At 37.2% G+C, this 16,846-nt stretch overlaps 1 protein-coding gene across 4 annotated transcripts in view; it reads left to right on the top strand.

Moving 5' to 3' along the window:
- Window positions 1–16,846, top strand: part of PPIL6 (peptidylprolyl isomerase like 6) — a 32,674-nt gene that overhangs the window by 6,417 nt on the left and 9,411 nt on the right. For 3 of the 4 annotated variants that reach the window (XM_031456146.2, XM_064486795.1, XM_010989600.3), the window contains 4 exons: window positions 1,241–1,429; window positions 4,445–4,507; window positions 4,626–4,773; window positions 8,866–8,922. In XM_031456146.2, coding sequence (XP_031312006.1) covers window positions 1,241–1,429; window positions 4,445–4,507; window positions 4,626–4,773; window positions 8,866–8,922 — 457 coding nt within the window. The remainder of the gene's footprint in view (window positions 1–1,240; window positions 1,430–4,444; window positions 4,508–4,625; window positions 4,774–8,865; window positions 8,923–16,846) is intronic. The other variant, XM_064486796.1, reaches the window with a different exon arrangement.

Below are 16,846 nucleotides of genomic sequence, written 5' to 3' on the forward strand. Positions count from 1 at the left end.
GGGAAAGAATCTGAAAAAGAATAGGTATTTGTACATATATGTATAACTGAACCACTTTACACCTGAAACTAACATAGCGCTGTAAATCAACTATACTTCAATAAAAAAAAATCATCTTCAGCCTCTAAATAAAGTGTACCTGCTATTGCATTGCTCCCACCAGGCTAACTAAAATGTCCATAACTAAACTTCTCCCCTTTTTAAAGTTCTATGTCCTATAAAATGTGAGAACCCTGATAAATTTAAACTGACCCATAACTTTCTCTGTGGTTGAAAGTTCAGCATGATGAAGTTTAGGAAGTGAGGAATCAGACGTGAGCTTCTCCTGAGAGAGGAGCCAGGAATGGAGCATGCTGGCAGCTGAAGGTAAACTGTTTCTCAGCCCCACACTTCTCTAGGTACAGTCTCCAGACCAGCAGCGGCAGACCTCCTGGGATTTTGTTAGAAATGCAAATGGTCAGACCCCATCCCAGAATCAGAAGCTCCTGGTGGGACTCAGGAACCTGTAATTCTGACTACACACTAAAACTGGAGAACAGCTGTCCCAGATGATGCATGGTTTTGCCAGGACTGGCACTAGGTGATAATAAACCAGATCTCCCTAAGGAGGGGACATTATTCAGTGGCCATGCTCTGGGATTTCAGAGGTTGGCCATCAATGTTGTGTGGATGAAAACACTAATGCACTTCATTTTGAGGGGCTTAGACTTAAAAGTGTTGACAAAAGTGAATTCTCTTCCTCAGTGCCTTGGGTGTGCCCCTGGAAACCCCTACTGGCCTGAGGAGGCATTTCCTCACCTGTTCTGATTTCCCTCCATTAAAAAGCACTTTTTCAATCCTTGGCATTGAAAACCATGTCTTACTTAGGACCCCAAACCAAGTATGCACACCGTAAAATATGCTCCAGAAATGAAGCTAGAGGACTGCATTTTCTTGTCAAATTAATATAGCAAGTATGCTATGCATACACAGATTTTTATTACCAGATTACCATCTATTTTCTAAGGTGGTACCATTTTAAAGATCACTTTTAGGTCATTCTTTGATTCCAGCAATGTCAGTTTCTTGAAAATGTTCTTAAATCCCTTTTGAGAGTAAAATTCTGAAAGATGGCAAAAAATACATTTTTAATAGATTCAGTCCTATGTTTGATCCCAAGCTCTGACTTACAGGTTAAGCAAGGTTTTTTGGTTTTCGTTTTTTTCCCCCATTACATTTTTCTGGTCCTTTTCCTTTACAGGAACTTAAGAATGAAATCTGGGAATATTCTGCCTATGTGATGTGTTTTATTAATGATCAGCTCCTCGGCAATGCCCTTGATCTTCAGAAATGGGCCCACAAGGTGTGGAATATAGTTGATTTTAAGTCCCCTGCACTTTATGAAGCACTTACAATGGATTATTCTGCCAAATTCTTAAGAGACACCAAGGCAAGTTATACTCATTTTTAAAGAAAAATAGTGGAATCTTTGAGCACTTATATTGATTCAGCATTAATTACTGATAACCTGGCAAAGGGACTATGGAAAAGGAGAAGACTAGGTTTTAGGTTTTCAATGACCTTATGATCCAGTTGCAAAGGATTATAATCCAGCAGGTGGTGTGTAAAGCAGCAGGCAGACAGCACAAGGAGAAGCACATCCCTGTTCAAACATTTCTACTTCCCATCAGAAGCTTATAATGCATGAATTATCACCCATTTTAAAATATAAAGACCCTCCCCCACCTCAGAGAAGGTTAAGCCTATCCTTCATTCACCTTTCGTATGAAATATTGAAATTAATACATTCTAACACCTAAGTGAGTTTGCATTCTCTTTCTAACACTAAGAGAATGGAAAGTTTGAGAAGAAAGGTGACATTTTAAAGCATGACATAGTTGGGGAGAGCAGGACTAGACAAGCTGTGGCATTGGGGAGGTTTCCAATGGTAGAGGACAGTCATGAAGCTTGAGGTCCAGAGGGCAAGAGACAGACATCAGGGTGGAATGGCAACATGGCAACAGAGGGGAAAGTATTTTGTAATTTTGCTCAGAAACCTTGTAGCAACGGCTACCACGTGCTGAAAATCGTTTCAGGCCCACGATGGCCTGTGCTCACAGAAAGACCCAGTGCTAGAGCTGTATAAAGGCAAACACTTGCCTTGTTCATCCTTCTTTAACCACTGCCTCAAACAAGAGTCTGAAATGTCAGAGGTGCTCAATGCACTGAGGAAATGCTGGAAACTCTGGGGAGGAAATTAACATTGGGAAAATGAGAGGGTCAGTCAGGATTCTTGGTGCCAACAATACCAAGCTGTTCTGATTAACTGGAAGAGGAAAAGTATGTATTAAAAGGTTGTTGGTAACCTCACAATTGACAGGAAAGCTGGAGAACCAGCTCTGGAAAGCAGGCAGGAACCAGGGGAGGCCTGGAAGCAGAAAAACGACCGGAGGCACACCCCAGGCTTATGGAGGCAGGACCCTGCTGTGGTGTCTGCTAGCCCTGGGTTCACACTGCCGCCTTCACCAAGCGTAACTTCTCAGCTCTCTTGGGTCTTCGTCACTCCCTGGAGATCCAAGGCCCCAGGCAGGAGCACCTAACTAGTCCAGAGCCCAGGTCGTATCCCCACAGCCTGGCTCTCACAGAGCAGGGGCCAGGGGAGAAGGTTCTGCAGCGGCTGGTGCCACCCTGTGGAGAGTTTCCCAAATAGGAAAGGTGCTTAGGTGTTAAAACAAAACAAACAGATCCACTAAAGAAAGGTTGAATTTACTGTCCATTGTGAACCAAGAAGTTAGATTTTATCCAGAAGGAAGCTGAGCTAACAGAACTTTTCATCAAGAGTATGACATAATCCTCTTCCCTGTTCTGGAAAAATTTTTAGGGCTGTGTCCCAACAGGGTGGAGTGGGGAAAGCTTGGTGGCAGTGTGACCATTTGGAAAGTTGCTATAGTAGTGTGGGCTTGAAATAATGACAGCCTGAATTAATTAGTGGCAGTGAAGAGAGAGGACCCAGATTCCAGAGAATATCCTTGGATTTTTTGCACAGGTCCTAGATTCTTCGTGCTGAGTAAAACCCAGGGACTTGTTTGGAATGATATACAAGACAATTAGGTTTGGCTGCTAGGTGACATTACCTGTGTTACAGTCATTTGCTCTCTTTTCATTAGAATTTTTAGAATTATGTACTCTTGACAACCACATAAAGATAATATATTGATGCCCAGAGAAGTTTATTGATGCCTCAATGGACTCACTCATTTCTTAAGTCAATCATGAGTTCTAATACATCCTCTTTTTCTTCCTATGCCTGTGAAGTTTTCTATATTATTGCCACTTATTTTAAAGTTATAACATTCTTTTTTTTAAATGTTTTTTTAATGGAGGTACTGGGAATTGAACCCAGGAACCCATGCATGCTAAGCACACACTCTACCACTGAGCTATTCCCACCCCGCCAAAGTCATAATATACTTTTATAATTAAGAACTTATAGTACAGAAGCCGAGAGGCACAAACCCATTAATTATAATTAGCATGGGTGTAATACCTCATTCCTGGGTGCCAGACATTATAATATCATTTCAGTCTTTTAATTAAAAAAAAAAAGCTTAGAGTGACATAAAATAATGATAGTGATACATTTAAAAGTGATTTCATTTATGTCTCCTAGATTCTTAAGAAATAGGGCAGGGCAAACTATGTGCCTTGTTAAATCAGGCAGCATTTTTATGTATGAGTTGAAATGTAGTCGTGAGATTTGTCCTGCTCCCTAAATGAATGCTACTGTGATGGGGAAGAGTGTTTTCATTTCGGTTGCCTCTTCGTAGGGCTCAAAAGTGTTAGTTGTCTCTACTAGAAAGGATGTCAATTGAAAATAAGAGCTGGGGGCATCTGGGAACATGAATGAAATAACTTGAAAGCATAGTTTCCTCTCTTCCCTACCCCTGGTATTGCCCCTTCTATGCATAGAGTGGCCTTATCTTCCTGCTCAGAAAGGCTGTGGCCTATCCCTACTTAGCTGATCTGTGCACTCTCTGAAAGTCCACAACACACGGTAACCAAATTCATGGGACTCACGTTGGATCCTTTCCCAGAATTACTCAGGAAAGAAAAGAATTCCCAGTCTGCTGCTTTTCCCAAAGGGCCTGACTAATGTTCCTTTCCACACCTAGTCTGCAATGCAGTGGAGATCTAGGCCGTGTGTTCTCAGTCTTGTGTGATAGGTTAATGTTATTCATAGCTTTGCTATTGAAGGGTTTTAAAAAGCATGTTATTCAGGTTGTAAAACTTGGTATAATAAAACAAACTTATTTAAGTCATTCTTTTCATTTTGCTGTTACATTATCCACTCTTTATGCTGTTAATCATCTTATCACTGAAAACATTATTCTGTTATAATTTTGGTCATTTCTACGAACTTCCGAAACATTGACCTGCATTACCTTTTTTTCCTTGATTTTAATAGCATGATTTTGTGTTCTTGGACATTTCTATTGATTTTTATCCAATTGGAAGACTAATTTTTGAGGTAAGAGGTTTTGGGTGGTTTTGTTTTTTTTTTTTTAATAAGCTGGGGGGAGTAAGAATCTCTAACTGTCAAAATATTAAGTGTTTAATCTTTTAAACCTTTTATCTTTATTTTATAGCTATACTGTGATACATGTCCCAAAACATGTAAAAATTTTCAGGTCTTGTGCACAGGAAAAGCAGGGTTTTCCCAAAGTGGCATCAGGCTACATTACACAGGTTCAATTTTTCATCGAGTAGTGCGGAATGGCTGGGTACAAGGAGGAGGTGAGTTTAAAACCTTAAATAGAACTTAACTGTAACATTAAATCAGAATGTCCAAAATTTTGTTTATCTGCCTTTGTAAAATTCATCTAGAATTAGGTATATTTAAATATTTATTTTTTTAAATTTCTTTAGGTTTATCCTGTTTGTTTGTTTGTTTGTTTTGGGGGGAGAGGTAAATAGGTTTATTTCTTTCTTTATTTTTAGAGGAGGTACTGGGAATTGAACCCATGACCTCATACATGCTAAGCATGTGCTCTACCACTTGAGCTATACTGTCCCCCTTAGAATTAGGTATATTTAATATTATATGTTATATATATTTATTTAAAGGATACTTTATATGGCCACATGATGAATTAAGACATTCATACTTAAAAAAATTCCCCAATTATTAAGATAAACAAATCTAAAGTGTGTCACCAGGAATATTCCAGATTAAAAAGTGATATAAAAAAGAAGGAAAACATTTTTTTAATTAAAAGATGATTGCAAATTCTCACCTAAAGAAATAGTACATAGAAAATACAGTGCTCTTCAGAAACAGACTACAGGTGGGAATTTGAAAATGGAATAAATGAAAATCAGTTTATTTCTCACCAAAGATGTTACATTGTTACAACTGAAAAGTAAGATGTAAAGCATTTTGGTCTCCATCTTTGCTTTCTTTTCAGGTCAGTCCTTTGGAGTTACATAGACTAGATGCCTGATTAACAAAAACTAAGTTTTGGAGGCCTTTTAGGAGATATCCCATAGGGAGCAAGCAGGCAACAATTTAAAAATAACTGGCTTAGTGTGGAAGGAGATTTACTTGAATTTGGTGAAATATGCAGAGGCTTACATTAATAATGTTTATTTTTCTACAATCGGGAACATTCTAAGGCTGATGAGAAAAATGTAGATTTAATTCAACTATCTTTTATGTAAATCAGTTGTTTTTTCCTGTTTCTCCAAAATGAGATCATATTACAAATACTTTTTTCTAATCTCATTATTTTTTCACTTACTATAAATGGTATTCATAGTCAATGTCAATACACATAAACACATAAAATTTTTAGTGTCTGCCTAACTTTTCATCATACCGCTATGCCAGTTTAATGAATTCCCCATTGGTGAACCTTTATCTATTTTTTGTTAATATAAAACAGTCCTCAAGAGGGCCCACATCAGGGTCTCCTGATACTTAGCTCAACACTGACTTTTATGTGTTGGGCTCCCAGTGTTTGGTTTTTGCCTGGCCCTCCCCTGTAAGCCCCAGAGCAAGATTTGGGAAAAGTAGGTCATGTTATTTGTCTACTTATTTGAAGTAAACTTTCCAAATAGTAAGTGCACAGATCTCAGATCACGTTTTTAGATTGGGAGGCATTGATGTTTAAGGACAGTTTGGGGGAAAAATTCTGGTTACTAGATTCAAATCCAAACTGATACATACAAGTCATGCCATGTCAGATAAGGCACTTGTCATCTCTGAATCAGTGTCTTAATCATAAAATGGGGATAATTATAGTTATCACAGGATGCGGTGAGGATTCAACACCATGGTATACTGAAAGTGCCAAGCTCTGTAAGCATTCTTCTTCAAATGTCAAGATTCCTACTAGGCTGTGGGTAGAATTTGGGAGTACAGGAGCTAACTGTGGGTTTGTGCTGTGCCTTAGGATGCTTCCAGGATTGCTCACCCTTTGGGACCAATAGGCCCTACACAGTCTTCATTCTTCCCCCGACCCCATCTCACCTTCTGCCCTCTCCCTCTCACTCACTCTGCTCCACACCCTGGCCTCCTAGTTGTTCCCTAAGCACATCAAACATATTATGTGCCTTGAAGTCTTTTGCCTGAGAGATCTCCACCTTTCTATTCCTCCTATATTCCTATAATCTGGAATATCCCTCTGCTTCACCCCCTGATCTGTTTCTGATTTTTACTAAGAGTTTATCTCAGCTGGCACTTACCTGACCACCCTCTTTAAAACTGCCACCTTTCTCTTCATATACCTCTCCTCATCCCCTCCCTGCTGCTCTCCTATCCCCTTACCCGGCCTTATTTTCCTTCCTAGCACTTTTCACCACTGGACAACAGTTAATATGTCTTTGTTAATTGATTTATTGTCAATTTCTTTTCACTAGAATATAAGTTCCATGAGGACAGAGATTTTTATCTATTTTGTTCACTGTTGAATCCTCAGGTTGGAGAACAGTGCCTGACATATAGTAGATGCTTCAAAAAATATTTGTTGAAAGAATGAATGAATGAACAGATAATTAAACAGGAAACATACATTCTATTCATTTCGAAAGTAAGAAGTTAAAGAAGATACTAAGTTGTTACGGCTCTTTGGTAGGATTTTATCTGTGTGGCTTCTGCAAGGCCTACTGCCTTCAGGAGGATCTCTTGAGATATAGTTTAATACACTTTATCGTCATCACTATCATCATAATGATGCTGAAGATGATGATAATGGCAGAATGCATTCCAAATGTGTGATGCTGCACAATAATAATGGCCCCTAATGAAAGAGCATGACCCTCTGCCAGGCACCACACCATGTGCTCTCCCTATACCACTGCATTTAATCACTTAATCTCAGAACTACCTGGGAGGCACTTCTCGTTATCCTTGTCTATGCAGATGAGGAAACAGTCTTGGAAAAGGTAATCAACATCAAGATTTAAATCAAAATCATCTGACTTTAAAGTTTACTTTTAACCACTATTCTGCATTACTAAATTTGTTGCCAGAAGTCTAGACGTAATATCAGATATCCAAAGCTGAATTCAAGGGGGGTTACTGCCACAAAAAATATTACATACTGATTGAAATGGTATCAATATAAAATATTCACCTGGGAGATCTGAAGCAAAGGACAGGAGTAATGGCAGGTATTGGAGAGATAGGGCAAGGGAGTGTCACTGGTGTGTATATAAGTTAGCAGGGGTGGAGAAATCATCTGGGCAGATTCTTCTGAGCAAAGCAAATTCTAGGACCTGAAGGAATTGGTGCTGGAACTCCTTCAACTTCCCCATCCTCGGATTTGGCCTCTGGCTATTGCAGCAGGCTCTGGAGAACAACTGTGGGCTGTGGGGTGAATCATGGGGGAGTATCAGGTGGAGTAGGTTGGAGACATAGATTTATCAATTAACTTCTGAGCCAGCTTTATGAAGTATGATTTAAATGTTACATGCCTTGTCCTGCAAAAATTCTCTCCACATGCTTGCTGTTGCATCAGATTTCTTTAAAATATCATAGACGCTTTTATTATAGATAAAGAGCTCATGTTGAGTTAAAATGGCACAATCCTTCAACAGATATTTATTGCACACTATTCAAGGAGGGCAGACAAGAGAGCTGAAGGAAGTAAAAGGGGTGATGGCAAGAACACAGACCTCAGAGAACTGTAGTTTCACTAGAGTTAGCTTTGCTTCCCTTTTAGCTGTGGATAGATTTAAAAAATAACTTGTGCATGGAGGGTTTTTATGGTAGGATCATTACCTAAGCCAAAATAAGCATATGATGCACATAATGTGAAATAGGTCATATAAATACCATTTTTTAAAACCACATTACATTACAAAGGAACTTCATTTCCAAAATACCAGATACATAAATGAGTTAATCACTATAGGGTTCCAAGGAATGAAATTTTGAACGTTAATTCTTTTTAGAGCATCTATTTTTATTTTTGTGTTAAAAAGACCTTACCATTCCTATTCCACCCTCTCAGCTTGACCTTTCTATTTTTCTGAAAAGCAAGATAGGCTATGGAATAGCTTGTGAAATAAGCAGAATTTATATGAACACATTTTCTTTAAATAGCACAATTACAATACTTCATCATTTCAAAGGTTTTGCATTATAATTTAACCTACTTCAGAGTTATGAGGGAAACAAATGGGATCATGAATATAAAAGGACTTACAAAGTACAAGTGAAATCATTATAGAAACATTTTCATGGTGCAGATATTGAAAAATTAGGTAACTTACTGTAGTCATTGGTGTAAGTGGAATCATAATTTAAAGCATTGTTTCCCTGCCATCACTGTATTTTCTATTTTAGTATCAGAATTCTAATGTTTATTTATTGCTGTTTCTCAGATATAGTTGCTGGAAAAGGAAATGGTGGAGAGTCAATTTATGGACCAACATTTGAAGGTATGTATCTTTAAATTTCGTCAGTTGTGTTCTAATTGATTATTCAGATTTAACAGGACTGGACAATTTCACAACCCCAAATAAGATAGTGTTGGGGGTAACATACTACAAGTACACACACTAAAAGTAGGAGTCAAAAGTGGGGTAGAGGGGAAGACACCCCAGCCCAGTTCAGAATAGCTTTGTACATATAATTTTTCACTTGCCTAATTATGTTATTTCTTTAGGATAAGTTCTTAGAATTAGGATTGCAGGGGTGGAAGGGAATTTATATATATATATTTTTAATTTTATTTTTTATTGATGTGTAGTTGATTTACAATGTTAGTTTCAGGTATACAGAAAGTGATTCAGTTGTGTATACACACACACACACACACATACATTTTTTTCAGATTATTTTCCATTATAGCTTATTACAAGAAATTGAATATAGTTCCCTGTGCTATACAGTAGGTCCTTGTTATCTATTTTATATATAGTAATGTGTATCTGTTAATCCCAAATTAATCCTAATTTATCCCTCCCGCCACCTTCCCCTTTGGTAACCATAGTTTGTTTTCTATGTCCATGAGTCTATTTCTGGTTTGTAAATAAAATCTGTATCCTTTTATTTTTAGATTCCACATATAAGTGATATCGTATGATATTTGTCTTTCTCTGTCTACTTTACTTAATATGATAATCTCTAGGCCTATCCATATTGCTGCGAATGGCTTTATTTCATTCTTTTTTATGGTTGAGTAATGGGAATTTATATTTTTAAGGCTTTTAATTTGCCAGGCTCATACTTAGAATTGGTACCTTGATAATCATCCTACTAAGACTGCCGTTCAGGATCCTGGGAAAAGGGTATGGTGGTGGCATAGTTAAAAAAAATTTTGAAATCCCAACATAAAAACAGGCCAAAAAATTAGATAGGAAAAACTAAAAACCCATGGGTAACATTTACAACAAAACTAGGTGACAAGGTATCTACACTAATTCCAAAAGACAAACAGGTAAGGCCAGACTACCAACAGCCACAGTCCACATGGTATCAGCATCTATGTGGGAGAGAGCAGAGCATCTGATAGACCTCAGAAAACAGAACCCCAAAACAGCCACTAGCAGGGGACTGTATGGGGCCCTCATGAGGCTTGAGGAGGCTGGAGCAGCCTAACCTCTGTGAACTCTGAAAGGCCTCTCGTCCAGGATAGGACTACACTAAGGAAGAATTGCTGGGAATGGAATCAAACTTACACAGAGTATTGGGACAACAGTGATAGAGAGTGGGAACAGAGCCAGGAAAGCTCAGCAAGCAATCTGCCATGTAGCTGAATGACGCGTGAAATAGCACGAGAGGGAGCTTTGTGAAGTTAGAATAACTACCTTCCTTCTAAAGCCACACCTCCTCCTCAACATTTAGGAAGACTAATTTTACATAAAAATAAATAAAATTGCATAAAAAGTAGAAAGTTTCATGGTTATTATTAAAAAAGGAGCATAGTAACATCGCTCTAGATAATGAAAATATACTAGAAAGACAGTTCACAGAACAGATCAAAACTAACAATTTCAAAACGAGCTAAAAGACATGAAGAAAATGATATAAGACAGGAAAGAACTCATAAGTCAAAATTAGAGAAATTTAGACATGAGGTTGTAGGACTGAGGAAAGAATGAACAATAAAAGAAAACTTCAGAAATGAACAAATTAGAAGGGACACAAATAAAACAGCAGACATGTGTATTAAAAGAAATAGAAGGTAGAAGGAGGAAATTTTTTAAAACCAAAAAGTGATGAAGAAAGATAAAAAGGATTTATAAGAAAGTGATAAATACTAAATACAGAAAGAGAAGATCCAGCATACAGATGATTAGTATTCTTAAGGAATTAAACCAATGCAAAGGAATGGAACAAATACTAAGAATTAAAATTGAAGAAACTTTTCCTAAAGTAGAAAAGGATTTAAAGGGGGACAGCTGCATATAAGTCAATGGTGTTCAGACACTCCCTCACACATACACAAAAATAAACTCAAAATGGCTTAAAGACTTAAATATTAGACACGACACCGTAAAACTCCTAGAAGAGAACATAGGTTAAACATTATCTGACATAAATTGTAGCAGTGTTTTCTTAGGTTCGTCTCCCAAGGCAAAAGAAATAAAGGCAAAAACAAATGAGACCTAATAATCAAACTTACAAGGTTTACACAGCAAAGGAAACCATAAACAAAAAGAAAAGACAACCTACATACCAGGAGAAAATATTTGCATATGATGCAATCAACAAGGGATTAATTTCCAAAAATTGCAAACAGTTCATACAATTTAATATCAAAAAACAAAAACCCAATCAAAAAATGGCCAGAAGACCTGAATAAACATTTTAACAACAACAAAAACATACAGATGACTAACAGGCACATGAAAAGATGCTCAACATCACTAATTATTAGAGAAATGCAAATCAAAAGTACAGTGAGGTATCCCCTCACACACCAGTCAGAATGGCCATCTTTAAAAAGTCAACAAACAATAAATGCTGGCCAGTATGGAGGACAGTATGGAGGTTCCTTAAAAAACTAAAAATAAATTTACCATATGATCCAGCAATCCCACTCCTGAGCATATATCAGGAGGAAAATATAATTCAAAAAGACACATGCACCCCTGTGTTCACAGCGGCACTATTTAAGACAATAGCCAAGGCATGAAAACAACACAAATGTCCATCGATGGCCAACTAGATAAGGAAGATATGGTATATATACAATGGAATACTACTCAGCCATAAAAAGAATAAAATAATGCCATTTGCAGCAAGATGGATGGACCAGGAGATTGTCATTCTAAGTGAAGGTAAGTCAGAAAGAGAAAGAAAAATACCATATTATATCACTTATATGTGGAATCTAAAAAAAGGACATAAATGAACTTATTTACAAAACAGAAACTGACTCACAGATATAGACCACACCACAAATTTATGGTTACCAAAGGGGAAAGCAGGGAGGAGGGGTAAATTTGGATTTTGGGATTAGCAGATACATACTACTGTATACAAAATAGATAAACAACAAGATCCTACTATATAGCACAGTAAACTGTATTCAATATTTCATAATAAACTATAATGGGAAAGAATCCAAAAAAGAATATTTTTATGTTTTTAATATATATATAAATTTTTATGTTTTATATATATATATGAATCACTTTCCTGAACACAAGTAACTATCACAACACTGTAAATCAACTATACTTCAATTAAAAAAATTTTTTTAAGGATTTGATGTCCTGTATTTTGTTTTGGGTGGTGGTTACACAACTATATGCAATTGTCAAAATGCATCAAACTGAACATCTAAGATCTATACATTTTATTGTATGTTTATACCTCAAGTAAAAATGTCTAGAAACTTGAAACAAGTTATTGAAAGAGCAAAATGCTACCTGACAATATTGAACCAGAACAACCAACACCAGACATATTTTAGTAATGTTATTAGATATTAAAGAAGAAGAAAAAAATTCTTTGGGCAGCTAGGCAAAAACAGGAAGTGATTTATAAGGGAAAGAAAAGTGCATTATCATCATATTCTTATGCCAGAAGAAAACACAGAATAATATATTTATGATGCTCAAGGAAATGAAATGTGAGCTGGGGACTTTATATCCAGTCAAACTGAATCTGAATTATAAAGGGCACACAGAGTTATCAACACAGGAAACTTCAGGGAATAATGATGCCATTATTACATGCCGAGTCCTTCCTGAGGAATCAATGACTGTAGAATGAGTTTCACACAAACAGGTTACCAGAGGGATAGAAGAGCATTAATCATACAGTTTCTTATAAAACTAAAATTTAATGAGGATTAAAAGGGTGACAGTATGATATATAAACACTATATGCTTAGTCTAACAATTTGAAAATGAAGGAAATGGAGAGAATATACACAAAATGTTCCACTATTTTCAGTAATTATACTGGGGATGGTGTTATTTATTCTCAGATTGTTGTATATATATAATAGAGGAAAAAGCAAGTAATTGTGGGATATTCTAATTTTATCATATCCCGTGTCCTTGAGAATTGGGATCTTCAATGTGGAAAAAAGGACATACAAATGTAAAATGATAGAGACTAAATATTCCATAGTCCTGAATTTGAATTGGAAATATCATTTTGAATTTAAAGATATCATACCTATATCTACATCTATATCTATATCTATAGTTCTACCCTTGGAATTCATCTACGACGACAGCCCCATAGCGATATACACTCCTAGCATTTCGATTGTTGTTTTGAAATGCCATTTCTCACTTCAAGAAACCAGGGCCTCTGGGACAAATGGTGGACCCCATTTCTGAGACAGGAAATTACAAAATGAGCCTGGAACCTTGTGTTTAGTCATGCTATCCTCAGACAGCCAAGAGCGCTATTAAAGATTTACTGGGGTTATGTCAGAGGGCTCAGGAGTCAATTTGAAGAGTTTCTCACTGGCCAAACATGGAGTAATTTGAATAGTAACTACAACTGATTGAAACCCAACAAATATTTTAAATCCATGAGTTCATAATGATATTGTACTATAAAATAAAGCTTAATTGTTTACCTTTAGAGGAATGATAGGAGATGAATTTATTATCTTGAAAACTGATAAACATAGGGAAAGAATTAAGCATTTATCCTGCCTTTCCTATAGAACTATACCAAATCATAGATAAGGGAAAAACATCTTATTATAAAAGTATTCCAATTAATAATGAAAAGGCTAAACAGAATTAGAATATCACCATTTTGCTGCCCTCAGTGAAATGATGGATCTAGACATTTGCTACATCGGTATCTACTAACTTCACAAAAACAAAGATACCCAGACACTGTGGGCCTTCTGTGGAGACAACACACTACCAAAGGGATATAGAACATGAGCCTGATGAAGCTTCTGGACCCAGCTGCCACTTTGCAAGAAATACAGCCAGTTCTGCTATAATGTGTTCTTAAAGATCTCTGTGCTATGCATAAAATTATGCAATAAAAAACACAGGACTTAACAGCAAAAATGAGGTTAAAAAACTTCTTCAGTGACACATTTAAAAATAAGACAGTAACCTTAAAAAAATAATAACATGGTTTTACATATATTATATGGTCAAGAAACACATAAAGACTGTAATAAATAAGGCACTTTACCCTGAAAACCCCCTGACGTTTGTGGAGGTGGCGTGGGAAGAGTTGCAGCTTGTGAGTGATCTTGAAGTGGCAGAAAGAGCATTCTCTGCAGTGAGAGGCAAGCTGTAACTCCAGATGTGGGTGGACATGGCTCACGCGTGGTGGCTGAGTGGCTGGTGGATGTCTGACTTGTGTATTCCTGTGCAGCTGGCTCAGTCCAGCTGGAGGCAGTTCCCTACATTCACCTGGTGCTTCTCCCAGAGGGAACTGCACATTAAGCAGGGGGGAGATTCACCATGCTCAGCCTGTGCCCTAGTACATCAATCAAGGTGAAACCATTTGCATCTTCAACACAACACAAGTATTAGAGCAGAACTGACAGGTCGGAGAACAGAGAAACGTGTTGAACCACCCCAGGTGTGTGCAATCGGCCAGCTCCAGCCTGGGAGAAATTCTAGAGGTTAAATAGCTCAGCTGTTTATTAACAGATAAAGTGTAAAGAAAAGAAAGGGATAGAGTAAGAACCTATGGAGTAAAAAAAGATTCATAAGGCATAAAAACCTTTTAAAATGGGAAAGACTAGTCAATAATACATAGGGAGGCATACTCTGATGGTAAACCTGTAAGGAAACATTAAGTACATGATTATGTAAAACTCAGGGGAATGGTTACTTTTGAGGAGGGCGAGAGGTACATACAAGGAACTTTGGGGAAGGCTGGCAGAATTCTTTTTCTTGGCCCGGATGGTAGTTAAAAGGTTGTTTGCCCTATAATAACCATAACAGTAATTCTTATTATACATTAGTCTCCCATGGCTTTTTGTGTCTATATTTTAATATAATAAAAAAGTTAAAAAATAATATTGACTTGATGGCCAAAGGAAAGGGAAAAGTAAAAGCTAGTTTTCCTTCTAAATTCATGTGGAGACAACTTTACCAAATAAAACCGTGCAAGTGACACTACTCATTTATTCATTCAAATAACATTAAACTCTTAGGTGCTAGAACCTTAGGAAACAAAAGTTATGACCAAGCATCCAGTGGCTTCAAGGTTTTTAGTGTTTTTGAGCAGATGTTTGAGCAGATAAACTGCTGGCATGGGGAAGACCCCAGTGCTGTGGGGAATGAAAGGGCAAGTGCCTGGGAGAGCTGGGGGTGGGGGCTCAGGGCAGCTTTTGGGTTGGGTCTTAAAAATAAGACACTGCCGGTTTTGGCAACTTTACCGGCATCCTTAATCCCTGATGAATATCCACACTTTTCCACCCCAGGGCCATTATCAGATCACCCAAACTCCTGCTTGGAGGCGCAGTTCTGGGCAGAACTCGGGCCTTCTGTCCAGTGGGAGATTGATCTCTTAGCTCATCTCCTTACCTGCCCCTCTGGGCACCCCTGTGCCTTTGTCCACTCCCCTCTGCCCTATCCTTAGATACTGTGGAAATTTAGTCTCCACCTGGAGGCCTGGCTCCTCTGGTCCCAGGGAGCCCAGTGGGTTTAGGGAAGCTCTGATTCCTCAGTTTGTCTGGCAGAGCAGAATTAGGAATTCAGTAACCTGTCAAGTGAAAAGGAGAGATGCTCCAGAAGGAAAGATGAATGGCTGAGAGAGAGCAGGGCTAGTACTCAGAACTGCTACGGCATGGGTTTCCCTCCTCCTTTCATACCCCTACCTGTGGAATCTTAATTCATCGACAGCCAGACCCTCCTCCATATTTTTCTCATTGGACTGTATTTCCACGAGATGCAGAATTAAAACCTTGGGCTTGTTAAAAACAATTACAACCACAAAAATCACTTCTATTAAGCATAAAACACTGAATTTTTAAAAATTGAAATAAATGATATGTAATTTAATTAGTTGATTGTTTTATAAATTGGTTAATTATTTTTTTAATTTGAGTAAAGTCTGTTTTGCTTTCTTTTGAATCACAGCTTTTTAAATTGTCTTCCAAAATCTTGTTTTGAATGTTAGAAGTTGAATATCAACAGTTTTTTCCCGTGTACTCCTTGTACACGATGCCTAATCCTTCCCACCCTCAAAGGATTGGTGACTAGATGGCTTGGGCTGACTAGAGGAAAGTTAATTGATATGAAAAGCAGAAGAAAAAAGGCATATATTTTTAAAATATTGTATTATCCTTGTTACATTAAGTAGACTAGTTTCTTAACATTAGCATGTGCCCTAATTCACAAATAGATACAGCACTTTAAAATCCATTTGTCTCATTCCTAGATGTCTTTGTCTTTAAATGATAATGGACATTAATAAAAAGCAGAAAGCCTAGTGCACTGTCAGTAGTCAATAATGCAACTAAAGTTATACCAAAGTATTTTCTTAATTAGAAATAAGAACTGAAGATAATATGATCTGGGTAATCATTTAAGGGTTATTCATTTTCTCTAAATTGTGAGATTTATCTTAAATACAGAAAGTGCATATGTACAATTTAAAAATAATTATAGAATGGTATGAAACGGAATATATGTATGTATATGGATGACTAAAACATTATGCTGTATACCAGAAATTAATTTTTTTCTTTTTTTCAGGGGTGGGGGGCAGGTAATTAGGTTTATTTATTTATTTATGTTTAGAGGAGGTACTGGGGTTTGAACCCAGGACCTTGTGCATGCTAAGCATGTGCTCTACTACTTGAGCTATACCCTTCCCCCATACACCAGAAATTGATACAACATTGTAAACTGACTACACTTCAATTAAAAAAATGAAAAAGAAAGAATTAACAGGATAAATCAATCA

The sequence above is a fragment of the Camelus dromedarius genome, chromosome 6 (genome assembly GCF_036321535.1).
Source record: "Camelus dromedarius isolate mCamDro1 chromosome 6, mCamDro1.pat, whole genome shotgun sequence".
Classification (NCBI taxonomy): Eukaryota; Metazoa; Chordata; class Mammalia; order Artiodactyla; family Camelidae; genus Camelus; species Camelus dromedarius.